General features: G+C 55.3%; 10 protein-coding genes across 10 annotated transcripts; 7 read left to right on the plus strand and 3 right to left on the minus strand.

The window, feature by feature from the left end:
- Nucleotides 1-3,067: 3,067 nt before the first annotated feature.
- A1O3_09152 (uncharacterized protein) lies at nt 3,068-4,642 on the plus strand (the record flags this gene model as incomplete). Its single annotated transcript, XM_007739248.1, has 5 exons — nt 3,068-3,238; nt 3,300-3,750; nt 3,809-4,212; nt 4,263-4,562; nt 4,619-4,642. 5 exons carry the CDS (start codon nt 3,068-3,070, stop codon nt 4,640-4,642), a joined length of 1,350 nt encoding a protein of 449 aa, XP_007737438.1.
- Nucleotides 4,643-5,301: 659 nt separating this feature from the next.
- On the plus strand, nt 5,302-8,963 carry A1O3_09153 (uncharacterized protein; the record flags this gene model as incomplete). Its single annotated transcript, XM_007739249.1, has 2 exons — nt 5,302-5,715; nt 5,766-8,963. The coding sequence occupies 2 exons, from the start codon at nt 5,302-5,304 to the stop codon at nt 8,961-8,963; spliced, it is 3,612 nt and encodes a 1,203-aa protein (XP_007737439.1).
- Nucleotides 8,964-9,281: 318 nt separating this feature from the next.
- A1O3_09154 (uncharacterized protein) lies at nt 9,282-11,364 on the plus strand (the record flags this gene model as incomplete). Its single annotated transcript, XM_007739250.1, has 5 exons — nt 9,282-9,318; nt 9,392-9,679; nt 9,786-10,111; nt 10,202-10,304; nt 10,394-11,364. The coding sequence occupies 5 exons, from the start codon at nt 9,282-9,284 to the stop codon at nt 11,362-11,364; spliced, it is 1,725 nt and encodes a 574-aa protein (XP_007737440.1).
- Nucleotides 11,365-11,947: 583 nt separating this feature from the next.
- On the plus strand, nt 11,948-13,165 carry A1O3_09155 (uncharacterized protein; the record flags this gene model as incomplete). Its single annotated transcript, XM_007739251.1, has 1 exon — nt 11,948-13,165. One exon carries the CDS (start codon nt 11,948-11,950, stop codon nt 13,163-13,165), a length of 1,218 nt encoding a protein of 405 aa, XP_007737441.1.
- A 1,432-nt stretch (nt 13,166-14,597) lies between these two features.
- A1O3_09156 (uncharacterized protein) lies at nt 14,598-15,872 on the plus strand (the record flags this gene model as incomplete). Its single annotated transcript, XM_007739252.1, has 1 exon — nt 14,598-15,872. One exon carries the CDS (start codon nt 14,598-14,600, stop codon nt 15,870-15,872), a length of 1,275 nt encoding a protein of 424 aa, XP_007737442.1.
- A 1,422-nt stretch (nt 15,873-17,294) lies between these two features.
- On the minus strand, nt 17,295-19,140 carry A1O3_09157 (NADPH oxidase; the record flags this gene model as incomplete). Its single annotated transcript, XM_007739253.1, has 2 exons — nt 17,295-17,570; nt 17,659-19,140. 2 exons carry the CDS (start codon nt 19,138-19,140, stop codon nt 17,295-17,297), a joined length of 1,758 nt encoding a protein of 585 aa, XP_007737443.1.
- Nucleotides 19,141-20,745: 1,605 nt separating this feature from the next.
- On the minus strand, nt 20,746-21,513 carry A1O3_09158 (ubiquitin-conjugating enzyme E2-16 kDa; the record flags this gene model as incomplete). The annotated part of the gene is made up of 5 exons (XM_007739254.1): nt 20,746-20,885; nt 20,940-21,123; nt 21,186-21,215; nt 21,317-21,362; nt 21,470-21,513. The coding sequence occupies 5 exons, from the start codon at nt 21,511-21,513 to the stop codon at nt 20,746-20,748; spliced, it is 444 nt and encodes a 147-aa protein (XP_007737444.1).
- Nucleotides 21,514-22,144: 631 nt separating this feature from the next.
- A1O3_09159 (glutaryl-CoA dehydrogenase) lies at nt 22,145-23,425 on the minus strand (the record flags this gene model as incomplete). Its single annotated transcript, XM_007739255.1, has 1 exon — nt 22,145-23,425. One exon carries the CDS (start codon nt 23,423-23,425, stop codon nt 22,145-22,147), a length of 1,281 nt encoding a protein of 426 aa, XP_007737445.1.
- A 489-nt stretch (nt 23,426-23,914) lies between these two features.
- On the plus strand, nt 23,915-25,308 carry A1O3_09160 (flap endonuclease 1; the record flags this gene model as incomplete). Its single annotated transcript, XM_007739256.1, has 4 exons — nt 23,915-23,927; nt 23,981-24,070; nt 24,118-24,734; nt 24,787-25,308. The coding sequence occupies 4 exons, from the start codon at nt 23,915-23,917 to the stop codon at nt 25,306-25,308; spliced, it is 1,242 nt and encodes a 413-aa protein (XP_007737446.1).
- Nucleotides 25,309-26,583: 1,275 nt separating this feature from the next.
- On the plus strand, nt 26,584-27,757 carry A1O3_09161 (uncharacterized protein; the record flags this gene model as incomplete). Its single annotated transcript, XM_007739257.1, has 6 exons — nt 26,584-26,672; nt 26,755-26,961; nt 27,044-27,174; nt 27,228-27,298; nt 27,350-27,538; nt 27,590-27,757. 6 exons carry the CDS (start codon nt 26,584-26,586, stop codon nt 27,755-27,757), a joined length of 855 nt encoding a protein of 284 aa, XP_007737447.1.
- Between the last annotated feature and the right edge of the window lie 211 nt (nt 27,758-27,968).

Genomic DNA, 27,968 nt, shown 5'->3' on the forward strand with positions numbered 1-27,968 from the left:
AATGATCTCCGACAATGAATCTTTAGGATTCCTTAATGGATATCACTCGCGGTTGGCCAGGAGCGGATACCCGACCGGGGCAAGGTTGAGAACCTAGGGGCCATAAGGCGCGGTCGACTAGTCTCGGGGGCGGGGCTGGAGAGGCATGGGTTTCGAGAGACGGATTCACCCTTCCCGGTCGCATACCACGAGGCCTGTTGCACACGTGAAAAAGGAGGACAGTGTTTTTCTCGATCACCACTCGCGACTTGCTGATCATTGCCGCGAAGATAGTTCTGATCACAACGTTATCTCTTTGATTGATGGCGAAGGATGGAACCATTCCCGTCGCGCGTCTTGAAGATGGAAGGCATGGCTGAACAAAGCGAATGCTGTAAGGTCGCCGGCATGTGCCCTTTTCACCCAGCTATTTGCGTTGCCGCTTCTAACGCTTGCCAGGTAGGTGCCAGGGTTCCCTGTTAGGATGCGATTTCGAGCACTAGAATCACCTTCGGCCTATGACAGGGGTGTAAAGAAATCCTCTCCACTGATGGAGTCTTCGATTCAAGCGCCTGGATTTACCACAAGTAGGTTTTTCTTTTTTTCGGATGTGGCGAGGGAGAACCGATGTTTTCGAGACGAGGGTCGAAGTATGCGTCAAACTGTATGTCCAAGGTCGTCCTAGGTCGTATGCTGGGGGTTTTATGCCAGTCGGATGTCGCGGACGCTGCTTCCAAAGACCTCCATACTAAAGAGGCCAATGCAAGGGGTCTAGCCAATGTGAATGGTGGCGGACGTGCAAGTGGAGGAGCTTAGACGAGTAGCCCAAGGCAGGTCGAAGAAACTGGCAGGTTTGACAGGTTGCTGGTGTGTGAAGCGTGGAGGCATATAAGCGGCGAGCGCGGCCTCAACCTGCCAGTGTGGCAACGGTTATGCCGAGCATCGGAAATATGTGTTTCGCATCTTGAATACGCACAGGAATGCATGGCTACCTTGGTCGGCAGTCCTGCAGTGGTGGGACCCGTCCGGCCTCACTCGCGTATCTCAGATAGCCCTAAGCCCGCCTATAGGCGAGGCGTAGGCCTAAGGAGCCATGAGGAGTTGGCTGGTGGCCACTGAACCAGTTGTGCAGGGTATCCTATGCTTGGTCAAATTACCAATTTACTCTGTAGAAGCCCTTGTATTTACTTGGGGAGCCAAAGGCGACTCTCCAAGCCATCCTCGTCGGGTCAAAACTAAGTCGCTGCGAAGGGATTCGGGCGCGAAGGCGGAAAGGCATGAGTGAAGGTCAGGTAGCATTGCTAGAGGGTTGATTGGTGATGAGGCATGCGGAGGAAATGAAGCTGCGGAGTTGTGACCTCAATGGCGTTCTTGAATCCAATGGTTGTCAACGCCACCATGCCACCATGCGCGTGTCTATGCAAGCCAATGGACCATATCCGCCTGGGACATTTGAGTTCGGGCGTGGCCAGCAGCCCAGGCCGTTTTCGCTGGTCTTGACTGACTGCTACTCGGTGCAAATTGGCTTCAAGAGTAGGAGAGGAAAGACCAGGGGTCATCTCGACCATGGCATCGAGAAGTTCAAGGAGATGCTGGCCTCCGGAGACCACGATTCGGGGCTGGTGGACAACCCGGTGGATAAATCGCGGGGTGAGGAGGGTGAAGGATAGAGGGCGACTCAGGCTGCGAGCGGACGTCAAGGCGAAGACTCAGCTGCGGACCACGCTCTTGAACGGGACAGAAGGTGGTTTGGGACTGGGCCGAATCGGTGACAGCAAGGGGCTAGGGTTCTTAGTAGAGCCGGTCGAGTTGAGCTTCTGTCGATGGCTAAGGTAAGGTCCCTGGCTCACGATGTTGATGGCTTGATGTTTGACGTGAAACCCAGCCACCACGGCAGGCACAATCAGCCATTAATATTACCGCAGCGAGGACGTACGTACTGTATCCGTACTCTGCACCGGCTGCATGCTGTAGCTAGTAGTAGGCACCCACCTACCTAGGTCTAGGTAGGTGGCACCTATTAGTAGGTGCCTAGGGAGCAGTAAATAGCGCCCTTCTAGGCTGCGGCAGCCAGATGCAGGCCTTAGGGCCTCCCTAGCGGCTCGATCGCCCCGTGCCAGTAGTGGTGCTCACTACGGAGTATGTGCTTGATCCTGCCAGGCCAGATCTGCCATTCGCCCAGATGCTTCTCCTCCTCGTCGCCGATCCGGACTTCGACCATTCTACAATTTGTCCCAGTCCCGTCTTTCTCATCTTCCCGTCAGCTCTTCCAAGGATCAACCCTTGACCGCGGCATCCAGAGGACTAAAAAGAGCGTCCACAACTCCGCGCGCCAAGTGCTGGGTGAATCTGCACCACTCAACTGCACGCGACACGGCATGGCATCTCCACCGCCCTCACAGCGCACCCTCCTTGCGTCAAGGCCCGTCCGGGTCTCCAGCCTCAACTGACCCTCAACGGCTCAGCTCTGACTTTTTCTGACAGGGACTGGCACATTGACTCTCGACAGCAGCCTGCCCGGGGTAGGCCTTCATCCGCCCGGGTCTGACTATCGTGCACGTTATTCGTCGGCCCCGACCAGGGCAAAGCGAGGGCAAGACATGGGCGTCCTCCATGAGCGCCATTCCCAGGTATGACACGTAGAACATAAACCTCTCCCACCCCTCGTGCGTCGAGTAGAGCCCTCTCCTCCCATCTCGCACGTTGGTGGTAGAGACCGAAAGCAAAGACTCAGCTGTCGGGCCATCCCATCCCTCAACTCGTGGTTGCTCCCCCTGCCCGCTGTCCACTGCCAGTCACCGAGCTTTAAATCCCCAGCTGGAGCTCCTGCTGCTTGGTTGAACCCCAGAAACAAGGAACCAGAGGTCATTGCTCACGGCCTCGTTGGAACCCTGAGAGTCCATCTCTGCAGTCTTCAACTCTATCATTCCCCCTTCCTTCCTCTTGGGACTGCACCCAGCCGTGTTGTTTTCCATCCGAGCACTGGGACCATCGATCTCCCATTTGGCTGCACGTATCGTCGACACTTGTTCATCTGTGTCACCTTCGCCGTGCCAGAAAAGCTTTTCCCGTCTGCCAAATTGACAACATGGTCCTGTCGTTGACCTACCGCCGTCCGGCCTATGTCTCGCCCTCTCGCACCTCGCTCGACTCCGAGACAAGCGGCCGGGTCGAATCCATCAACTCAAACTCCAGCGGCCCTTATGGGATCCCCGAAGCTCTGTCATTCGACAAGATCATCAGCGGTGGCACTTGTCCGGTAAGTCTCGCGCATTATCCCACCCGTGAGGAAACGTGAGCTAATACTGATACCTTGCCAGCCGGTGACTACTCGCGAGTTCATGGATTTCCTCCGCTACATTGAGCACGATGCCGAGAACCTGCAATTCTACCTGTGGTACCGTGACTACTCCAAGCGCTTTGCTGAGCTTCCCCCAACCCAGCAACGGCTAGCACCAGAATGGACTGCGGAACAGGCTCTGGTGGAAAAGACCGGCGCCGAGAAGGAGAAACTGCCCAAGAAGGTGGCCAACAGTGCGGCAACCTTGTTCACCGGGACAGACTTCGACCCCAAGGCCAAAGCCGCCCTGCCGGAGGCCGCGCCTAACCCCTTCAGCACACCTCCCCGGACTTCTTCCGCCCATGATGGTTATAGTGATGCCCCTTCGACGGTCGGCTTCAGCGAGGACGGCACCACTCTCCGGAGCGGCACGGTTGACCACAGCAAGAAAGCAGAGGCTGCGTTTGAGGAAGCTGGCACCCTACAGCCTTGTAAAGTCAACCCCTCAGTGTGCGACATCAGAGCGTCTCCGAGCTAACTGTGGCACAGTCACCATTCAGCCTTTCCGTGAGGAAATCACCCGAATCATTGCCACCTACATCGCCGCCGGCGGGGCCAGGCTGCTCAATCTCTCTTCGAAGGAAAAGGCCGTTCTCCTGAAGGCCCTGTCGATCACCACCCACCCCTCGGCTTTCCGCGATGTCATTGCCACGGTGGAGTGGTCACTCCGGCACCAGGCCCACCCCAACTTCATCCGATGGACGATTTGTAACGGCAACAAACCGAGGCAGGTATTCGCGCGGGGTCTCGGGGTCGCCGGCATTGTTGCTGGTATTGTGTACGGCATTGTCATCACGTTGAGCTCGGCCAACCGTGGCTGGAGAGCTCTTGTTTTCCTTGGTCTCTTCATCGGCATTTCAACCCTGTTTGCGGCCTGGAAGGGCATGTGTGTTGTAAGTTTGGCATCATTCCTTTTTTGCACCTTTGGTACTGACATGAATAGGTGTTACATGGCATGCACCACCGACATCTGCGTCCTTGGGAACTCTTTGGGGATGAAGACGAAATCTCCTCGGACTATACCCTGAAGAAGGAATCATTCGATACTCTGGGCTCGTCCAAAAGCTATGAAGATGAGCCGTGGGTGGCCAAGTACGAGAAACGTAATGTTATCCGCAAGATTTTCGACCGTGAAGTCTGGATCCAAGAGCCTGCTCTCCGCCAAATTCAGGACACCATCTTTGTGCAAGCTCTGATCACGGCGTTCGTCATCTCTGCCATCTTGACTGCCATCTTTCTAGCCGTAAGATCCCCTTGCATGCTGCGACGTATAAAACAGTGCTAACCTTGGTTCAATAGGTCCCAGCTGGACATCTCTTTTAGTCGACCTTTTCCAGCCGCTGTTTGTGACCCACGACCGGTTTTTACGAAACCTGTCGTTTTAATGGAAGGATTTCCTTAGAAGAGTCTTTTTCTAAGGAACGTTCGCAGGCGATTTCGAGTTCATGTTTACCTTGATATACCCCGTGGGAAGTCCTGACTACGGACAGGTACAGGAGATTAGTGACACATATGAGAGGATGGGAGAATCTCGTCGACCGACCGAGGTCTGGCTAGCCACGGTGGCTGAAGGACTTGATTGATCGACTGTATTTGAGCTTTCTGGAGCAGTCCGTTGAAAACAGCAATTCTGGTGTCAGGAAATACACTCTCGCCGCAAAGTGGTCAAACTCGATAGTCCAAATCACCATCTCGTGTCAAGCTAGTGATGCCACCTAGATTTACTGTTGCTTGCAAACCAAAACATCGCCCGGTGACGTGAAGGCGGCGACGAGAGGCTCTGCTCATTCAACAACATGGACATCGGGGTGCGTCCAGCCACGTGACTAAGAAGTGGGTCCTGCCTTGTCGCGTCAGCCGGCGCGGCGCGTCGTGTCGTACTCGTTGTCAGTGTGCCTGCTCAGTTTCGAGACTTTGACCTTTCGCAACGCTGACACCGACACCAGATGGCTTGACGCTCACAGAGGTCTTCAGTCTTCACAATGGCGTCTCGATTGGCCCGTCGTTCGAGGACGCTGGATTCTGACGATGAAGGTTCGAGGGCGAATACTCCTTCGTCAACCGCCCCGAACGACAGCAAGCGACTGCGAAGAACAATCACCTCCGATTCCGAGGACGGCTCCGCCTCGGAGGATAATTCCACACAGACACCTGCTCATATGCCGGCGATACGCAAGCCTCAGTCTCAGATTCCGACGAGCGTGCCTAGCAGGAATGGCCGCAGGCAGACTCACCAACCCGGGGCCATTGTCCGGGTGAAACTGACGAATTTCGTCACTTACACCTCTGCAGAATTCTTCCCGGGACCGAACCTGAATATGGTGATCGGCCCAAACGGTACTGGCAAAAGCACACTTGTCTGTGCAATATGCCTCGGGCTGGGGTGGCCGCCTTCGGTAAGCCCACGTCTTCTGTGAAAGTTCCGGTGCGCTCTAACCCTCCACAGTACCTCGGGCGTGCAAAGGAACCAGGCGAGTTTGTCAAGCATGGCCGGGGCGAGGCCACGATTGAGATCGAGCTGCAACGACAACCGACTTCGCGGAAAAACCCGGTGGTGACCAGAATCATCAAAAGAGAAGGGAACAAGTCCATTTTCACTTTGAATGGGGCAGCATCCACAGCCAAAGCAGTTCAGACTTTGGCGAACTCCTTCAACATCCAAATTGACAACCTGTGCCAGTTCCTACCCCAGGACAAGGTGGTGGAGTTTGCTCAACTGAGTCCCATTGAGCTTCTCGCGAGCACACAACGAGCCGTATCCGGCCCAGACATGGCGAGAATGCATGAGGATCTGAAAAAGTTGCGCAGTTCACAGACTCAGTTTATGAACGAGCACAAGCAAGACCGAGATCATCTAACCAACTTGGAGAATCGACAAGAAATGCAACGGACCGAAGTGGAGCGGATGAGAGAACGAGCCATGGTTCAGAAGAGACTCGCCTGGTTGGAACTATGCCGCCCGGTTGCCCAATACACCGAATCCAAGACAAAGTACCAAGAAGCAAGGTCAAAAGCCAAAGCGCTCACGCAAGAGTTGAAGCAACTCAAGGCTGTCTCCGCTCCCACGTTGCGCAAGATTACGGCGAAGGAGACATACGAGTCGAACATACGGGCGCTCAAGAACGAGAGGGCAAACGAGCTGGCCAGAAGCGAGCGTGAATGCAGCAACCAGGCAAAGGAAGTAGAGAAATGTCAGGACACGATTCGAGACCTCGACAACAAAGTCGAAGCTGAAAAGAAGAGCATCCCCAAAATACGCGAAGAACTGAAACGCTTGCAACACAAGATCACAGAGCTTAGACGGAAACGTGAGCAACGTCCGGAGGAGTTCGATAGTCGCGCCATTGCCGATGAAATACAGGAGCTAAAGAATCAGCAGAGGGTGCTGGACCCCCAACTGGAAGAGTTGGAGAGACGCAAAGACGAGCTGAGACAGAAAGGGACGACCAACAACAACGCAATCACGCAACTCAACGCCCAGCTTGAAGGACTGGAGACCCAGGCCGGCCAGCAGGAAAATAAATTGCAGCACTTGTCAAGAGACACATTTCTGGCGTGGAAGTGGATACAAGAGAACCAGGAGGAGTTCAAGCAGCACGTGTTTGGGCCACCTATCGTGGAATGCTCATTGAAGGACCCCCGGATGGCCGACGCGGTCGAATCTGTGCTTCAAGACAACGACTTCAAGTTCATCACTGTCCAGAACCAGGACGACTTCAGCTATCTGCAGCGCAAATTGTTCCGCGAGAAAAAATACCACGACGTCAGTTTACGTGTTTGCACAAGCGACAACCTGTCGCAATTTCGACCTCCTCTCTCGCATGAAGAGATGGAGAGATATGGATTGACCAGCTGGGTTAGGGATCATCTCGACGGCCCCGCCACGGTTCTCGCCATGCTTTGCACGGAGAGAAACCTGCATCGATGTGGTATCAGCTCGAGAGAGCTCACTCAACAGCAACACGACGAACTGGCAAAGACGGCCGTGCAGAGCTACGTCGTGGGCAGGAAAAGCTACCAATTTGTGCGACGCGCGGAATATGGCTCGGCAGGGACATCTGCTCGGGTCCGTGAGGTGCGCCCGGCCAAAAGGTGGACGGATCAGCCGATTGACGTTGGCCGAAAGGCCACTCTACAACGAGAAATTGCCGAGCGCAGAGGAGACAGCCAAATCATGAAGACGGAATTTGAAAATTTGAAGAAGGAGATAGCTGAGATTAAGGAGAAGAAGAAGCAGCTAGAGGAAGAAGCGGTCGAAAAGAAGCAAGAGAAAGACGCCAAGCAGAGAGCGTTGATGGAGTGGAAGGCGCTAGAGCCCAAGATTCAGGACAATGAAGAGAAAGTGGGCAAGCTACAGGAGACGTTGGATGGATTCAAAACTCGGGTTAGGGACCTGAGGGATCGACAAGACGACGCTCTTGTGGCCAAGACTGAAGCTGTCCTCGAGTATGCGTCTGCCACCCGAGATGTCCGAGTGAAACTCGCCAGCTTGTTGGAAGCCGACGTCATGCTCGTGGAGGCGATCTCGGATGTGGCAGCTTTGCGCGCCCAGAACGAGGAGATTACCAGCGCGATCACCCAGAAGTCAGCCGAGGAGGCGGAGGCCAAGAGTGTCCACAAGAGGGAGTATGAGCGAGCGACGCAAGTGCTGGAGGCCGTACACCGAGTGAGGGCACAAGCCGGCACACTCGTGGAGGAAAAGGGCGAGGGTGGATTGCTCGAGGTGTTCCAATTCGTTGCGGGAATACAACAGGAAGAAGGGCTGGATGCCGAAATCGACGCGGAAAGGGCCAAGCTGGAGTTGACCGAAGGCGGCAGCGCCAGTATCATCCGCGACTTCGAAGACCGAGCCAAGGTGATTGAAAGATTACAGGCGAAACTGGCCGAGACCGAGACGCGACAGGCAGATTTCAAACACAGCATCCGGGAGATACGAGACAAATGGGAACACCGGTTGGATGAGGTGGTGGCCAGAATCAACGATGCCTTTTCCGACTCATTCGCCCGCATCGGGTGCGCGGGACAGGTGGCCGTCTACAAGGCCTCGTCCGACGATCCGGCCGACTGCGCGGAAGAGAATGGCGGGCAGGAGAATGGACTGGACTTTGCTAACTGGGCCATCCACATCAGTGTCAAGTTCCGTGAACATGAACCGCTGAGTTTGCTCGACAGCCACCGGCAGTCCGGGGGGGAGCGGGCGGTCAGCACCATTTTCTACCTCATGGCGCTCCAGAGCCTGAATCGAGCTCCTTTCCGCGTGGTGGACGAGATCAACCAGGGCATGGACCCCAGAAACGAGAGGATGGTTCATGGAAGGATGGTGGACATTGCAGCAGATGACGGGGGAAGCCAATACTTCCTGATCACCCCGAAGCTGCTCAGTGGGTTGAAGTACAGACGAGGCATGACCGTGCTGTGTATCGTGAGCGGGGAGAACATGCCCGCGGCAAGAGAGCGAGACGAGAACGGTCACTGGGTGGATGGGCCCAAGGTCGATTTCCGGGCGTTTGTACAACGGGCAAAGGAACTGGGCATGGGCGTGGCGAGCGATGGCCGGGGCGTCGAGGTCGAGGTCGGCGACGGTGACGGCGAGAGCAGGAGGTTTGGGCACGTCTCCAGTCAGGTCGCGGCGGTGGGAGCTTGAAAGTTGAGACGTTGGACAGGGTCGACAGGTCGATGCACGCGGCTGCTAGGGAGGGAGTGCCTGCATGTTGATGTTGATCATGATGATTGAAGCAGACGACACCTCGATTTGGATAGCAATTGAACTGTAGGCCGGCCCCTTAACCGGCCGGTCCTTGCTGTGCCGAGGCTGTTTTTTCTCTCCGCCTCCAAGTCCGCGTGCAGACTTCCTCCGCATGGCGTCCAATACCCGACAAAGCCGACACGTGAGGGTGCCTTGTTTGACTCGTCGTGGCTCTGGCCTCTGTTGCTCGATGTAGGTGCCTCTCATGCTGTGGCCATGGTGCTGTTCAAGTCGCCTCATCCGGACGTCGAAGGTAAACGAGATCCCGGCGTCTTGAGCCATATCAGGACTCTCTCTCTCTGACCATTCTGACGCGTACAACATAGTCCCCGCACACATTACGACCTGGGAATGGATCTTCGAGTCGCCCAGGTACTCGCCGGTGGCGCGGCAGGAGAAGCAGAAGAAGGAGCTGAAGCAGCCGGCAGCCCTGGCCGGATACGTCAATGCCATCACCAAGGAACGGCTCGACTGGGCTGAGGTGAAAGCCAAAGCGACGCAGTTGAGCAGCGCGTTGATGACTGAATACGGGCTCCGGGCGGGCGAGACGGTCTCGCTGTTCAGCACCAACACCATCTGGTATCCAGTGGCCATGTGGGCGGTTATCCGAGCCGGTATGTGTGTGTGTGTATGCTTTGTCGCGGCAGAGATCACCTTTCTCTCCCGTTCCACCGGCCGAATGAACACGGGCTAACCCCCGCCCTGATCGGCGTCTGCGAGCAGGAGGAAGAGTCAACGGAGCGTCGCCCGCCTACAACGCAGAGGAGATGGCGCACGCACTGCGCACCGCCAAGTCGCGGTTCCTGCTGACCTTGCCGACGTCGCTGGACGTGGCGCTGACGGCGGCGCAGCAGGCCGGCATGGCACGCTCCCACGTTCTCCTGCTGGAAGGCCAGGTCCCGGGCTTCACCAGTGTGCAGGACCTCATCCAGAGGGGCTCCAAGTACACGCCGGCGCCACCGTACCGGATCCCGCCGGGCAAGACGAATGCAGACGTGTGTGGCTATCTCAACTTCAGCAGTGGGACGACGGGGCTGCCCAAGGCTGTACGTGCACATGCAAATGCAAATCCAGGGGCTTGGGAGGCTCCGATCACCGCGAAGAGACATGCGACATCCGACTGACGAGAAGACCAGGTGATGCTGTCGCATCAAAACATCATCGCCCAGTGCCATCAGCTCAAGCAGCTCCAGACACCAGGCCCGTACAAGATCCTCGCAGTGATGCCCCTGTTCCACAGTACGTATCCGACGCCGTGCCTAAGGCTTTGACGAAGCGACATCAATTGGCTCCCCCACCCTCTTCCTCATGTGCTAATAGATCGGCAGTCACCGGCCTGGTGCGATTCTGCACTTATCCCTTGCTGGTGAATGGCGACAGCGTCATGTTGCCCTCGTTCTCCATGGAATCTATGCTCCAGGCCATCTGCGAGTTTCAGATCCGAGAGCTGATCCTGGTGCCGCCGATCCTGATCCGGCTGGTACGCGACAAGATGGTGGACAACTACGACCTGCGGCACGTGGAGCGCTGGTCGTCGGGGTCGGCGCCCATCTCGCCCGAGATCATCGCGCTCTTGCAGAAGAAGTTCCCGTGGACGGGGTTTCGCCAGGGCTACGGCGCGACCGAGTCGACGGCGTGTATCTCTGCCCACCCGCCGAGCCACTACGACTACAAGTATGCCCACACGGGCGGCATGTTGGTGGCGAACACGGTCGCCAAGGTGATGGACTTGACGACCGGAGAAGAGCTGGCGGCCGGTCAGACCGGAGAGATCCTGGCGCGCGGGCCCCAGATCGCCATGGGCTACCTCGACAACGCGGCTGCGACGGCCGAGACGTTTGACGCCGAAGGGTTCTTCCACACGGGCGACGTCGGCCATTTCGACCACCAAGGCCTAATCCATATCGAAGACCGCATCAAAGAGATGATCAAGGTCAAGGGCCAGCAGGTCGCGCCGGCCGAGCTCGAGGACCTGCTGCTCGGCCACCCGGACGTGGAGGACTGTGCCGTGCTCGGGATCCCGGACGACTACGCGGGCGAGAGGCCCAAGGCCTACGTCGTGTTGCGGAAAGGAGTCGAGCAGACCCCAGCCACGGGCCGAAGACTGTTGGAGTTTGTCAAGGAGAGGAAGGTCCGGTACAAGTGGATCGTCGAGATCGAGTTCACCGATCAAGTGCCGAAAAGCTCGACCGGCAAGCTTCTCCGGAGGATCTTGAAGGTGAGGGATAAGGAGGGAAAGGAGAGAGGCTTGAGGGTCAGGGCCGGGGTTGGGGATGAGGTAGAGCGGGCGAGGTTGTGATGTGGCAGTCAGTCGAGACAGCCGCGAGGCTGAAGGGTTGAATTAAACCTTGAGAGTTAGTAGTCTTCGGAGTGTATCACTCGGTTTGTCTCGAGAATCGGAATGGACCTCGTACGCGAGAATCAAGCAAGTATACGGAGTACAGAAGGCGGGATCTACCGAAGGCGCAGAGCGGATGGCAGAGAAGAGTGTCTGCGTGGTTTGAGGTTTGTAGGACTATTAGATACGTAGTCACTTGGGCCCAGCGGCCGAACGGATGCCCGACACTCGTCTACTGATACAAATACCTTGTGTGCTAGGCCCGTATGTATGTATATACGTATGTGTACGGAGTAGATAGTAGATACTCTGCCACACTCCAATCTTCACTACAGTGTGGCTGAGGTGGCTGTGATGCCTTAGCCTCGCCGCCATCCCCGCTACAAGGAACTTGAAGCAACCAGCAGCCGACTATATAGGATAAGAGTACCATCCCAACGTCGCCATTTCATTCCGAATCCCCTCTACCACTCTGCCTCTGTTTCTGCCTCCGTTATTCAACGACAACGACACCACACCGAACGACTGATTGAGGCACAATATCATGTCGAACGACGGTTACTGGAACAGCGGCCAGTACGGCTACGGGGACAATCACCAGCAAGGCTCCGGCTACCAGCAAGGCTCAGGCTACCAGCAAGGCTATCAGCAAGGCTATCAGCATCAGTGGGAGTCTCCCGCCGGTCCCGCCCACGTCCCCGTCCCCGTCCCCGGCCCCGGGGAAAACCAGTCGTCCTCGCATGGCTACGGCTACGATCAGAGTCGGCCGCCGTACGACTACAGCCAGCCACCACCACCTCCTCCTCCTCCTCCTCAGCATTACCAGCAACCTTATGGCGCGCCGCTCGACTCACCAGGCCCTCAGACTCATCCCTACAGCCCGAACCCGAACCCAAACCCGTACTCGTACTCGTCGCCGGCCCCCAGTGATCCCTACCAGCAAGACGCATATGCATCCCCGCCGCCGAACTATGGCTACTACGACCACGCGCCGCGTTCACACTCACCCTTGCCACCCCCACCTCAGCCTCAACATCAGTACGAGAACTTCGTCGCCCCGACGGGACCCCCACCAAGCCAGACAGCAGCACCTTATCCTCCTCAGCCGGCGGGGGCTTTTGATCCCAACCCTCCAAACTCCCAAGACCGCGGGCTCCTGGGAGCTGTCGCGGGAGGGGCGCTAGGAGCTTACGGCGGCCACAAGGTGAACCATGGCTTCCTCGGGACGATCGCGGGCGCGATCACGGGCTCCGTGGCCGAAGATGCCTACAAAAAGCACAAGAAGGGCAATAAGGACAAGAAGAAGACGCAGCGCCCGGCCGGGTTGCGTCGGAGTTCATCCTCGTCGTCGTCGTCGTCCTCCTCCTCCTCTTCCAGCAGCTCCTCGGACGACGAAAAGAAGAAAAAGAAGAACAAGAACAAGAAACACCAGGAACCGATGCGGGGCAATTTCTCGGCTTCCTCGCACACCATCACGCTGGACAAGGACTATGACTTGATTGCCGCATGCGCCAACGCCCGCGGCGAGCACAAGCTGTCGTCACTGTCGCTCAACAACTGCCTGTCAAACCAGCATGGACGGTTTGTTTGGGTGCATGGAGGAAACTTCGGGGCGAGTGCTCGCAACGTGAGGCTGCTGGAAAATGGAAAAGTGCTTGAGGCCGAACTGGGCACGGGCAGCGGGGGCTGGAACACAGATCGGATTCGACTGGACGAACGAGTGAGAAACAACGACGGAGATCTGGTCTTCTTGAACCCTTGATGCGAATCAGGTCATGATTGGATCCGGCACAATATTTCCGGAGACTATTGAAGGATCGGGTCAGCACGTGTACGGAGTACGGAGTAGAAGGTTTTTTCTTCTTTTTTTCTCTCTCTTCCCTCGTTACTACATATAGGCAGTAGGCGGGACTTTTTGCTGGTCATGGCGTCGTGGGGTGGTACAGGGGTCGGCATTGTGGGCGTGCGTATCGGGACCCTGCGACAGGGATAGGTACGTAGGCAGGTATGCTTATCGAACATGACAGAAATCAGAAGTTAGAAATCATGTCACCGAGCTGCTACAACTCCATCGGGCACCACTACGGAGTACAACTTAGTACAACGGAACGAGGCAGGCGAGATCAGAAACGAGTCCAGAGTTCACGTGCTGGGCCAGCTTCCAATTTGAGCATCACCGGCGGCCAGCACGACCTGGCTGGATGCGGCATGGTCTCTGGGCACCGTCTACATCTAGTATAGTACCTAAGTACCCAGGGACCTGGGAAGGCTTAGGGGCATGGGCGGTGCCTATCCCTCTAGGCTCTAGCGAGGTGGATTGTACCCATTTCCAGCTCCCGCGGTGCCAGCGTTCCGGCTGCTGATGCCCCTTTGGTCGCGCCCGTGCGCAAACCAGGCTGCCGGGACTCTGTCCGTCCAAGATCAGGTTCCAGCAGAAGGGTCGATAAAGAAAAAAAAACCAAAGAATAAAAATGCGTGACAAAGACGGCGTCGAAGAATAGACTGGTGGGCCGAGCAATTCCAGATGCGAGCGAGTGCCTATCTAAGGTCGTAGGTAAGGTTGTAAGGTTGCACACCGTCTCACCAGAGCCGAGAGAAGGGGGTCGGAGGCGCAGCTGACAGGGGTTGGCTGCCATGCGACTGGCTGCGTTGGACTCCCTCCTGCGCCCTTGGTTAATTTCTCTCCCTCAGCTTCCCTCCACCATCCGCAGCTGGTACAGTACCACTGGCACCACCGCGGCCACTACCACCTGCGTTTTTGCCTGCTCCTCTGGAATGTCCCTCGTTATGCCCCGGCCGAGACCCAGATCTGCCTGGGCCGCCGCAGCCTCTTACCAGCATTTGCATTTGCACTCATAATGGGAACGACTCCCTTGCAGCAGCATACTTATTGGTGTTTTGTCTTTGTTCATGCCACCACTCTCCTTTGAACAGCCTCAGCCTCTTGCTGCTCGTCGCTCACTACCTCTCCCACTGCCACTGTCACTCGCTTTATACAAACCGGCGGTCGCCCGCTCTCGCTCTCGCTCTCGCTCTCGCTCTCGCTCCTCCTCTTCCTCCCTCCCCGTCGGTCTCTGTCCCTTTTCCTGGTCGTCACCAGTGCTCGGAGAATGGCTCCCCAAGGTACCACATCCACTCTCTACATCGTGCCCGGACGGGGGACTGACCCAGTGTGTGCAGACTCGGCCTCCACCATGTGTGGCATCCCCACGAAATACGTCTCCCTCCTCTGTCTTGTCGTCCAGAACTCGACTTTGGTCCTGGTCATGCGGTATTCCCGAATCTTGCCAGGTCCAAGATACTTGAGCTCGACCGCTGTCGTCCTATCCGAGCTCATCAAATGTATCATCTGCTTGTTTGTCCACATCCGCGAACAGCAAGCCCAGTCACGGCATTCTCGACTCCCCACACTTTCCGACGATGCGAGTCCAGCGTCAAGTCACTCGGGCTACAGCCTGCGCCAGCTATGGACCGACTTGTTCAGTCTCAAAAGCGGCTTCCTGAAACTTCTCGTCCCCGCCATCCTCTATACTCTTCAAAACAATCTCCAGTTCGTGGCTGCCTCCAACTTGGATGCGGCCACTTTTCAAGTGACATACCAGTGCAAGATCCTGACCACCGCCCTGTTTGCCGTGGTGATGCTCGGACAGAGTCTCTCGCCCCGGAAGTGGCTGGCTCTGGTCATTCTCACCGCCGGCGTCGGCTGCGTCCAGATCCCTTCGTCGACCACGCCGTTGCACGCCCGGCAAGGCAACTACCTCCTTGGCATCTCCGCCGTCACCATCGCCTGTGTCTGCTCGGGGTTCGCCGGCGTCTACTTTGAAAAAGTGCTCAAGGGCGGTCAGCACGCATCTATATGGGTGCGCAACATCCAATTGAGTGTCAGCTGTCTGGGCATTGCCCTCTTTGGCGCTCTGATGTGGAACGGTCAGGCCATCCGCGAAGGTGGCTTCTTCCAAGGATACAATGCTGTGGTGGTTGCCACGGTCTGCATTCAAGCTGCGGGGGGGCTTATTGTGGCGATGGTTATCAAGTACGCCGACAACATCCTCAAGGGCTTCGCCACTTCCCTCTCCATTATTTTCTCGACCATCGCTTCGGTCTTCCTTTTCAACTTCGTCCCCACCATCTATTTCATGCTCGGGTCGGTCCTGGTCTTCCTGGCTACTTATATGTACAGTATGCCAAGTTCGACCGGGGCCGCCGAAAGCACTCCTGCCGATCCATCCGAGAAGGCACCTGTCCTCGTGGTGGAAAACTATGACGGCGAGAAGGGCTCGGACCTGAAGCCCAATCAGAGGCCCTTCCGTGACGAGAGCGATCTCGAGTCAGGCGACGATGGCAGTCAAGACGGCGCCAGCGTCTATGCACCTGACGACGGCACAAACAGCCGTAATTTCTCCCCTTCATTACTGTCTACTTCGACCATGGAGAAACAGGTTCTCGCCGAGCTAGGCCATGTTTCTTGACCGGGTGTCGACTTTTACTGCATTTAGCCAGCTTATCAGAAGTTTTAGCATTGGCGAGTTGCTTTATGAGAGCGCGTGCCGATTCCACAGCGACGGAGTTTATGGATTAGGAATGGTCGGGGATGAATTTTGTCCGAAGCGGACAGGTGGTTGAACGGCCTGTATTATTTTTTATGGCCTAGATATGATACCCAGACTAGCATAATCATGTTTGAAGACAATCTACGGATACAGTACGTGCATTCAATCGGAACCAGTCGATGATGGGCGGTCGCATATGCGGGTGATGTACGAAGCAGGGAGTATAGATTACCAGGATATTAAATTATAATTTCTAAATATATAAATGGCTGACCAAGCCAATTGACAGTGACAGTGACAGTGACAGTGACAGCTTCTACGACTTGAATAGAATGTAGAGAAGGTATGACTTTGGCATTGGCATCAACTTTGGCATTTGCGGTGGCATTTGCGGTGGCGGGTCGAGACTTATATTAAGGTCGAGGTTAAAGTCGAGGTCGAGGTTGAGGTTGAGGTTGAGGTTAGGACATATAACTTATATATAAGTTAATATATATTATTATATTACTGTATCACGAACCGAACCAGGCGGGCCCAACCGATCAAGCATTCATAATATCAAATATCCATGCTCAGTGCTGGCATTATATTTCCGCTCTGTTCTATTCTACTCTATTCTACTCTATTCTACTCTACGGAGTACTTCAGTAATTTAGTCATATATATTGGAAATCTCACGGGGGTCTAGTCTGGGAGTCCTTGACTTGAAGCGACCTGACTGACTGGATGGGTGGTGGCTTGCTTGCTTGCTTCGAATCCCGACCAAAAACAGGGTCGTTCCTCAATCAATCTATCTGTCATTCCTGTCGCGGTCCCTCAATCTACCTGTAATTCCTGTCCCGTCGCCTTCACCATCATTGTCACCGTCGCCATTGTAATCACCGTTGCCGTCACCGTCGCCAATGGCATCACACACCCGCCGGGCCATGCAAGGAAAAGGAGAAAGACAGGAAAGGAACGATTGGTTTATTCTTCGCGCTCAGGTCTGTCAAAGGTTGAAATGATCCATGCTCTCTATCCAAGGGTCGCAGGAGCGCATGCTATATACCTAGGTAGTATAGGCAGCATGGCTAAAACAGCCTTCTGGTCAAAGCACAAGGCTGGGAATGCCTAAGTTAGTGCCTACATGTAAGTTTGACAAGGTCAAGGAAAAGCTCTCGTCTGTCTCATCAAGGAAAAACTCTCGTCTGTCTCATCAAGGAAAAACTCTCGTCTGTCTCATCAATGAAAAACTCTCGTCTGTCTCGTCAAGGAAAAACTCTCATCTGTCTCTTCTGATATATAGGTATCGATGATCTAAGTGGAAAAAGACGGCGCTAGATCTATCTGAACCCGACCAAACTAAAAGTTCTCCTTGCCCCAAACAAATCGGAAGCCTTTGTTGCCTTCGCTGTACATGTTGCATTTGACGTGTAACTGCGACCCGAGACCCTTGGGTCCACAGAAGAACACGCCGGCCTCCCCAGGTGAGTGGAGCTTGCGAATGGCGCGGAAGACCATGTCCCAGTTTGGCCGGCCGAAGTTGGTCGGCGTCCGTAGACCCGTGATGGCGTCCGTGTCGGTCGAGTTGAGCATGATGTTGTTGGCGTCCGCCGCGGAGATTTTGGCGGTGAGATACTGCAAAGACAGAAGCGTCAGTATGAGAGGGAGAGGTCAAGCAGACAGCACAGGGGACGGGAGTTTGTTCATCTGTTCAAACACTTACAGCGTGGATTTCAATGGCATGTTGCTTGTCCTGGGCCTCGATCGCCGTCAGGAGACTTTTGAACCACTCCAAAGAGCCAAAGTCTCGACAGACCCAGAAGAAATACACCTTGCGCAGTCGCGTCTTGCCGCCGTTGCCCGTGCTCATGCGGTACCAGATGGATTTGAGAATGCTGGCGAAGGGAGTGACTCCTATGCCCGCCCCAACGAGCACTGCCGTCTCGAATTTGAAAACGTCTTCCGACGCGGACCCAAACGGGCCGTCCACATATACTCGGGGCAGAAGCTTCGTGAGGCCGCCAGGAGCCATCGACACAACCTCGGAGCGCTGCTTCTTGGTGTCGCGACCGCCTTCGCCCTTGGCCTTGCTGTCATCACACCCGAGGGCCTTGCCCAAGGCCTTGGTGAAGTTGCCCACCATGCGAACATGGACCGAAATGAAGTCCTCCTCGGGCGCCGACGTCAGCGTGAAGGGGTGGTATTGCCAAATGGAGACCTCGGGGCAGCACAGGAAGATGTACTGGCCGGCCCGGGTCTTTGTCTTCTCCTTGTGGATCTGGATCTCGACGACGTTGCTAGGATGTTGAATCACCTTGGTCACAAACGTCTTGTGTCGACCGCGGATTTCGCGAAGCACTCTCTCCAACAGATAGGCAAAGCCGCCGTACATCCAGTACTCCCAGAAAACGCCGGTGCCGAAGCAGAAAGGCGCGGTGTCGGACTTGATCATGCAGAAAGCCCCGTGGACGGACCAGAAGACAAAGAACACGATGAACAGGTGGTGGACGGACCAGAAGCGCTCGTAGTTGGCCCGGCGCGGCTTCTCCATCGAGGTGAAAAGCATCGCCATCAAGGCGAACAGCATCACGTAACCGGACCAGCCGGGCCCCGTGACAAAGTTGATTTTCAGGAAGCCAACAAAGCCCAGCTTCTGTTTGGCCGCGAGTTGCCCGAAGTTGTTCCAATGCGCAATGGTGTGCACCCAGGTGAAGAAGACGATCGAGTAGGCCACGAGCTTGTGGAACGTCAGGTTCTTGTCGAAGGGCACGATGCTGTTGAGCGGGGTCTGGCGCAGCAACGATATCAGTGTCCGACAGACCGGGAAGAGGATCAGGGCGATGTCAAAGTGCAACACCAGCGCCGCCGAACGGGCGATTGGATATGTCAGGCCAAAGATGCTCCGGGCACCGGTCAAGTTGTCCTTCAGCTGGTAGTTCATAAATCCAAAGGCGAATATCAGTCCGTGAACCAGCACGAACACTCCCACGACCATCCTTCTCGATCCTTCGTTGACCATCCATCTCTCGAACTTTTCTTTCATCGTGAGGTCCCGCGGGGCGTCGCCGCTCACTTCTCCCGACAACAGCATCCTCGAGAGAGGGGTCGAGCGCGTGCGTTCCGACATTGAGGAGGACGTAGTCGACGACGTGTTTGACCTGGCCAACGGCTTTTCCAGGTAATACATGGGCGCATTATTGTGCATAGTTGTGTTTGACCGTCCCAGCGGTATGTCCTGAAAGTAGGGCGGTGGCGCCGACCTGTTCATGGCGGGCGAGATGTAATTGAAGGGTCTGATGCTTCGAGGCAATCTAACGTTCCTTGTGTCCCGGTCCACTGCCTGGTGGTGTTACTGTGTCAAGGTCGAGAATTTGAGACGCCGCGAACGAGGATGAGTACTTTGAAACGCACACTTGACACAGAATTAGTACGAAGCAAATGAGAACCGGTCTGGACAGGATCGCTCCAACCTACCTGCTACTGCGTGTCGACCAGGGGGTTATGTGCTTCGCACCAGGCAAGGCTTTTTGGGGGGGAGATGTTAGCAGTGAAGCAATAATGTCGGTACATCCATGGATTGAAAGGCGGGATCGTGGGAAGAGGAAGATCAACACAAACAAAGAGCAGATCAGGGCCGGAGGGCCACAAATGACTATTTAGGCCGTCAAGAACGGTGAAAAGTACGAAACCGCCCACCTCCCTTCAGCGCCTCTGGCCGAAGTAGCAGACAATGACAGATGCAAGGTGAAAGGGGTAACTCTGTGGTGGAGCGGGAGGCCGGCTGGAACCCGATCCATGATCCATGACATGAAAATCCACATGGCTGGGGTGGGCGCAACACTTGAGTCGTGACAATGCGTTGCGAACCTCCGGGCTTAGGAGGCCAGACGCCTCGTCAGCGATGGAACCGAATCGAGTCCGGATACAATGCATGGCGGATGGACAGAGAAACGTCTTGGGCAAGATGATTTGCACGCGATGCGAGGTGGATGGCAGTTGGTGAAACACGCCAGGAGGTTGACAAAGCCCCAAACGGCCCAGAAAGTCACCATTGCGGCCTCTTTTCCTCTCGCCTTTTCCTTGCCTTCTGGTTGCCGCTGTGGCTCCTTGTTTCAGCTCCTGCAAGGCTTCTCGTCATGAATCCTTAGGATCCCTTCGACACCATGTCTACCATGTCTGCCACCGCATCAGGCCACTCAGAGAGCCCCCTTACAGTCTACCGACGCTCCCACGTCGCAGGCACGTGAGTGTGCACACTGCAGCCTGAAACCTACAACCTACAGCCTACGCACGTCGGGCCACCTGGCTGCGCACGCCGACGAGACATGCCTATTGGGTCCCCGAAGCGATCGAATGAATGGTCTGGGGTGACTCTCTGCCTAGGTTCTACCATGTTTCACATTTTATCGTCACAGCTGGGCTGATGTTGCGCGACGATAAGGAGTTCCAGGCACCAGCGTTTGGTGGTGTTTTCACAAGGAGATTGGACCTGAACAGAACATGAGCTGGATTGCAAAAAAGCACCGTTGTTATCCCTAAAGCATGCCCATAGCTGTAATGCATCATAATAGTTCATCCCAAATCGTGCTGTTGGACATGAGCACAGCCTCAGGTCTACGCCCGTTCTCCCAGTTGCTGCCATTGCATCCGTAGTGTTTATGCTTGTGGTACTCTCTCATCCGCCGCGCGCGTTCATGATCCTCGTCCTTGTCGCCCACTGCGCCGAATCATATCTGGCAGCCGTTGCACCGCACCCGTGGCCTGACACGGCCGAGCAACGACTAGCCGCCCCTCAAATGTTCCACAGCGACTAGATGGCGAACTTCCTCGTCCATTCTCTGGCAGTTGCTTCATACCGGGCGCGGTCGGTTTTGTAGACGTGGGCAATCTCCGGGACGAGAGGATCGTCGGGGTTGGGGTCTGTAAGCATGGAGCAGATGGAGAGAAGGACTGTTTTACAGATTAGGTCGTCGGCTTCAGCATTACGGGCATGGCAGTCCTCACCTTTGGATATCGTCAGAGCGGGACTCCACTGGTCTCGGAGAATGTCCAGACAGATGCTGCCATTTGAGTTGATGTTGGGATGGTAGATTCTGGTGGTGAAGTTGACTTTCGGCGGTTTGAACGGGTAGTCTGTGGGGAAGTGGATTGATAGAAAGAAGACACCGCCTTGGAAAGGGCTGTCACCCTGCAATATGAATCAGTACAGATTCTGACCAGAGGGTCAAGCTCAGAGGATCGGTCACGTACGGGACCCATGATGGTCGCTTGCCAGTGGAACTGCAGTGAAGAGTTAGCGAATTGTGTTGAAGGTTGTCACGCCCGGATTTGGAACGTGTCAGATAGACGGTCCAGGCGGATCATCAAGATGGAGGACGTACCAAATCGTCGCCTATGGGACCAGCTGAGCATGATGAAGGAGGGTCACTGCAATCGCTCCTTGTCAGCATGTGTTGCCATGACGCGCAGCGACCTTATCAGGTCGATCGTGAATTGCCTTTGATATGGCGGTTCGGAAAAGAGGAGGCACTCACCGGCCGAGATCTGTGAGTTCCTTGTTGATACGTTTCAACGCCATGGCTGAAGAAGTTGAAGGATGTGAGGACAGAAGAGTGCTGACTGCGAAAAGGTGGTTGAAAACCGAGTTGACGTGGGGCTGCAATCTGAGTCAACTTCGGGGCAGAGATGGCAGAGGGATGAGCAAGACAAACCTGAGAGTTGAAAAAAGTTGGGTTATAGGAGGGAGATGGGGAGTGAAGGAGATCCCAGGGATGGTGAAGTTGTGCGTCAAATGTTTGTCACGTTGCCGTTGCGGTTGTTGTTGCAGTGATGGTGGTGAAAGAAGAGCACCTCTCGCCATCGAGCCGAAAGCGCAGTCCTCAGGTCAGAGCCCAAGCTTGGCATCATAGAAGCACCTGGCAAATCCAGCGTTTCGCCTTACACTAGATCGGGTGCCCGCTGCGCTCCGATTTCTCAGCTGCAACCTTGCCACTTGGGGCCTGTCATTACTCCATATGACCAAGCACGGAGACAAAATTACCAATATATTATCGTCCTCGACCCTGGGGCGTCCGTTTCTGACTTTCGAGATATTTGTTCCGCAGTACGGTACCATCTGTATTTTGCAACCCCACACCGTTGGCTCGGTGTCGTCGGTGGCTATTCCATTGACTTTCCTACAATATTGAATACAGTCCTATGTGCCTTACTCACGCAAATGCCTGGATTCCGGTAATGGCTCTCCCCAAGATCAACGCGTGGATATCGCTCTGTCCTTCGTATGTCTGCGTGACAAACAGATTCGCAACATGCCTACCAATATGATACTCATCGCTGACAGCATTTCCACCAAAGATCTCCTGCAGTTGTCGCGCGTTCACCAGGGCTCGGTCGCAGTTCTGTCTCTTGATCATGGAAATCATTTCTGGACTGACCTTGCCTTCATCCTTCAACCGGCTGACCTGGTAGGCGGCGGCTAGACCGAAGGCAGCATCTGTCAATGCGTCTGCCAACTTCTTCTGCACGAGCTGGTATTTGGCGAGGGGATTGTTCTTGAACTGCTTTCTCTCCAGGGCATATTCCCGGGCTCGGCTGATGCAATCTTCAAGCGCACCCATCGTCCCCCAGGCAATGCCCAGTCGAGCAGAGTTGAGGCAAGCAAAAGGCCCCTTCAGTCCCTCGACGTCTGGAAACATATTATCCTTGGGTACCGGACATTCGTCTAGTTGGATCATTCCTGTGATGGATGCTCGAAGTCCATTCTTGTCCTTCAATTGCGGTGTTTCCAGAGTACCTGGAGGGCACTTTGCTCTCTCGATCACAAAGCCCCTGATTTTGCCTGTCTCTTGAAGTTTTGCCCAGACCACCAGGACATCCGCGATTGGTGAATTCGTGATCCAGGTCTTCGCGCCGGAAATAGAGTAATAGCCCTCCTTGGTTGGGTGTGGTTTGGCAGTGGTTTCCATTGCACCTGGATCGGAACCATGGTTGGGTTCGGTCAGGCCGAAGCAGCCCACCAGCTGCCCCTTCCCCAATTTCTCCAGGAATTTGTCTTTTTGTTCTTGCGTGCCAAACTCATAGATCGGATTCATGACGAGGGAGCTCTGAACGGACATGCCTGACCGGTAGCCCGAGTCCACCCTTTCCACTTCCCTCGTAATAAGCCCCGAAGCAACGTTGCTCACTCCGGCGCAGCCATAGCCTTGAATTGTCGCACCGAGCAAGCCTAGCTCTCCCATCTCTTGGAGGATTTTCTTGTCATAGTCTTCTTTGCGATATGCTTCCAACACCCTGGGTAACAGGCGTTCTTGACAATAAGAATGAGCAGTCTCCTGGATAGCTTGCTCCTCTTCCGTCAGAAAATGGGACAAGTCCAAAGGGTCCTCCCAATTGAAGGTGGCGGCAGAGCTGGCGTGTCTGCGGGAGCGAGGTCGGGCGGCTGAGATCAAGCGCGCCCGCGCAGCTTGCCGGTACATGTTCCGACTCAACATCGTTGGAAGAGATTGGAAACCTGTCTGGGCCGACCTGTTGGCAATAAAGGTAGGAGAATCGAGAGGGTAGACACTAAGCCGGGGATCACCGACGCCTCGGAGTGGACATTACTGGAGTATAAGAGATATGTCGGCCGAAGATGTCATGCAACGACGTGGACGCGGTCTCACCAAAAGCTGTAAACATCGACCAAGGGTTTGGAGGCCCAATTGTACGGAGTAGTCACATCAGACATACCCCTTTCAATCCTAGAGTCGTCGCCATCGGCATTGTACTCTGGACCTTTCACGAGGGAATGATTTCTGCATCTCATCACCTCAGAGTCCACCGTAGTCCTTCTGCGCCCCACGTCATCACCGTACCTCTGGCGAAAGAAACGCGTTCTTCATCACTTTACGCGACTCCAACCCGGCGCTTTTTGCAAGGAGAGAGGGAACTTTGCAACACCCACACCAACCGATCTGCAACAGCCTTGTCACGCCACAGCGATGGGTATCAAGCGTATGTTACTTCTGTAATGCCTCACTTTTTCAATGGTCGCTGATTCTGTGCAGAACTGTACCACGTCATCGCAGAGGAGGCGCCTGACGCCATCAAGACTGGCGAAATCAAGAACCACTTTGGCCGGAAGGTCGCTATCGTGAGTGCATAATCGTGTACCTCCGAGGAGGGAGCTAACATATTCCTGCAGGATGCGTATGGACCTGCTCCTTGTTTCCGGCTCGGACGTCCACTGACTCGAACAGCTCGATGAGCATCTACAGCTTTCTGATTGCAGTTCGTTCCGATGGCCAACAGCTCATGTCCGACACGGGGGAAACCACGTCGCATCTCATGGGCATGTTCTACCGCACTCTCCGCATGGTCGATAACGGTATCAAACCACTCTACGTCTTCGACGGTGCCCCGCCCAAACTGAAGTCCGGCGAATTGGCAAAGCGCTTTGCACGGAAACACGAGGCCAGTGAACAACACGAGGAGGCAAAAGAAACCGGGACTGCGGAGGAAGTTGAGAAGTTCTCAAGACGGACTGTCAGGGTGACCAGAGAGCACAATGAGGAGTGTCGAAAACTGCTCAAGTTGATGGGAATCCCCTACATTATCGCTCCCACCGAGGCGGAAGCACAATGTGCGGTCCTGGCGCGCGCCGGGAAGGTGTATGCGGCGGCATCGGAAGACATGGACACATTATGCTTCAACACGCCGATTTTACTGCGACACTTGACCTTCAGTGAACAGCGAAAGGAGCCTATCCAGGAAATCCACCTCGACAAAGCCCTGGAGGGATTGGGCATGGACAGGACCCAGGTAAGACACCAGCCACGCTCTTCACGTGCCATCGAGAGCTGACTTGGACTAGTTTATCGACATGTGTATTCTCCTGGGTTGCGACTACGTGGATCCCATCCCCAAGATTGGGCCAAATACTGCATTGAAGCTCATCCGCGAGCATGGCTCACTTGAGAAGGTAGTCGAGTTCATCGAGAATGACCCCAAGAAGAGATACACGCTGCCAGAAGATTGGCCATACAAAGATGCGAGGGAACTTTTTATCCGCCCTGACGTTCGGTCGGCCGAGGACCCCGAGTGCGACTTCAAGTGGGAGGCGCCGGATGTGGAAGGTCTCGTCAAGTTCCTCGTAAATGACAAGGGCTTCAACGAAGATCGCGTCCGGAGTGCGGCACAGAAACTGCAGAAGAATGTTAAAACAGCGCAACAATCCAGACTGGAAGGATTCTTCAAGGCCGTGCCAAAGACGGAGGCTGAGAAGAAAGATTTGAAGCGCAAGCACGACGAGAAGATAGCCGAATCCAAGAAGAAAAAGAAAGACGAAGTCAAGACGAAAAAGGAGTCCAAGGCGAAAACACACATCTCGAGATGAAGTGCAGCAGGCTGCAGGAGATACATGGTGGCCACAAGGCGAGAGCTTGTGGTTCAAGTTTGACGACAACGACGAAGGCGGCGGGGTCGCAACATGGCGTACACTCATAGCAGGGCGTTCAGGAAGCGGGCTCGCATCTCCACCAGGTGGGATTATAGTTGAGGGAGTGCCAGCGCACTGCACACAACTCGAACAATGCGGAACGACGTGAAGCTGCCAATAATAAATTATAATGAGAACAGACTGGGCACTAGTGTGCTGGACTTGAATGCGATCCTAGCAGGCCTCACATGATCGCGGAGACTCATTGGCGGCGGCGGCGACGGCGGCGAGGTCAGGTGCTCGCAACGCCAATGGCTGGAGTTTGACCCACGGTCTCCCCAACCCTCTGCGAGTCAGTTCGCCTTTGTCTCTCGCAATGACGAATGCCGAATGCAACACAACAGCACACATCAATGTACTCCGTAGAGGGCAGCATGCTCCTCGATTTTCTTTCAATGCCTGTGGAGGACCATATTATTGTGCCGAGCATAGGTGCCTGAATTCTGCTACTGCCACTTAGTCCAGCTGAGAGAAGCCACGTACGTTACGACACGACACGACGCAACAGGCACAGAAAAACACCACCGCTCATGGCTCAATCACGGTAGCCCGTACTCTACGTGTCAACTCAAAGGCGATGCGGTACTATATCATGCAGCGGCGGCCTCCTAGAGTTTTGATGATAGGCACGAGCCTTGTATTTACTATAGAAGAAGCCGCGCCATGACAAGATCATACAACAGATCAGATGACGGAAGAGCAGAGGGCAGAGGGAAGACATGGTGAGTGGGAAAGAGGCGGAGGGGGGAGGAAAAGGGAGAGGAGGAAGAGAAGGAAGAGGGAGAAAAAGAGAGAGGAAACAGACACAGGATGGGTTGGTGTGTGCAGCGCGTGATCAGACTGGGCAGCGCCGCGACAAAGAGTGAATGATAATGACACTGCAATCAGAAAAATACCATTTTGCGGCTTGCTGATTATGATTTTGGTGAGTCGAGATTCCGCCTGCGGCCCGGAGGCGCTGATTGGCCCGTGGGCCTCAGATCAACCGCGTCACATGCGAGGTATAAACATCCGCTGCCTCCCCCGCCCGCGCGCTGCGAAAGACTGCCCGTCGCCCATCCACCCATCTACTCACTCTCTTCGCCGTGCCAACCTGCCCACCCGTCGCATCCGAGTCGGTCTAGCATCTCTCAGTCATCAACTCAGCTACTCAGTCGCACTTACACCATCACAATGCCTCCCAAGAAAGCCGCTGCTTCGGGCAAGGAAGTCAAGGACAAGAAGCCTGCTGCCGCCCCTGCCCATGCCTCTTACAAAGGTCGGTTTGCCCACCAAGGACGCGCTTGCATTGTCGCAAAGCCTGGTCTATCCTTGTCGCATGGACGTGCTGACCGTGTATGCCAGATATGATCAAGGAGGCTATCCTGAACGTAAGCCAATTTCGTTTGCGACACCTGTGGTTCCCGTGGTCTGCTCATGTCGCCCTCACGGGCCGGGGCATGTCAACACCCTGGTGGCCTTTGTCCACCACGCCATGTACCATAACAAGTACAAGTTCATATACTTACTGACCCTCTCTGATATACAGTTGAAGGAGCGAAACGGTAGCAGGTACGTTCCAGGCCCGCACCTCCGCGTCGCCTCGCCTTCCAAGGCATGTTCTGGTTAGTGGTTGATGCTAACGCCCGCACAGTCGACAGGCCATCAAGAAGTACGTCAAGGCCAACAACAACATCACCGTCACCTCCGAGACACAGTTCGATTCTCTGTTCAACAAGGCCTTGAAGTCCGGTGTCGAGAAGGGCGATTTCCAACAGCCAAAGGGTATGCAGGCCTCACTGTCCCGCAGGGGACGCTGTACTGACCGTGGTTTCTAGGTCCTTCTGGTCCCGTCAAGCTGGCGAAGAAGGAAGCCAAGCCGGCTGAGAAGAAGCCTGCGGCCCCGAAGGTCAGTGTTCCGAGCTCTTGCCGTTCAGCGGCCTGCTGACCCCCACCACAGAAGGAGAAGGCTGCTAAGGATGCCAAGCCCAAAGCCACCAAGACGAAGGCTGCTCCCAAGGTCAAGGCTGCCAGTGCTGCCTCCAAGACCAAGAAGGCTGCTGCTCCCAAAAAGGCGGCCGCCGCCAAGCCCAAAGCCAACACTGCAACAAAGCGAGCGCCCAAGACAAAGACTAAGACTGATGCGTCCGTAAGTGGTCCCGTTCCTCCTTTCATGCGCTTGATGCTCACCCTATTCTAGGCGCCCGCTGTTCAGGATGTCCCTCCCGTGCTGAAAAAGACCAAGTCCGGCAGGGTCACCAAACAGAAGGGCCCCGCACCCAGCAAGACGCCGGCCAAGAAGGCGACCGGCACAAAGAAGACGGCCACGAAAAAGGCGACACCCAAGAAGGCCGAGGCCGCTGCATGAACGGCTCCCAGAGTTCCGAAGACTATGTCTCTGTGATGACTTGACGTGTGTTGCTCTTCTATTTGCTGTACCAGATATCTTAGGGTTGTGCCGATGGAACGCCTATGTGAGGCGTGGGCGTCGTGGAGAACGGCGCGTTGATGATGTTGCCATCGCCATGACCAGCCTTGGGCGCCGGGAGGGAGGCGTTGCGCGTGGTAGATTCCGGTTT

This window comes from Capronia epimyces (genome assembly GCF_000585565.1).
Source record: "Capronia epimyces CBS 606.96 chromosome Unknown aczIQ-supercont1.9, whole genome shotgun sequence".
NCBI lineage: Eukaryota > Fungi > Ascomycota > Eurotiomycetes > Chaetothyriales > Herpotrichiellaceae > Capronia > Capronia epimyces.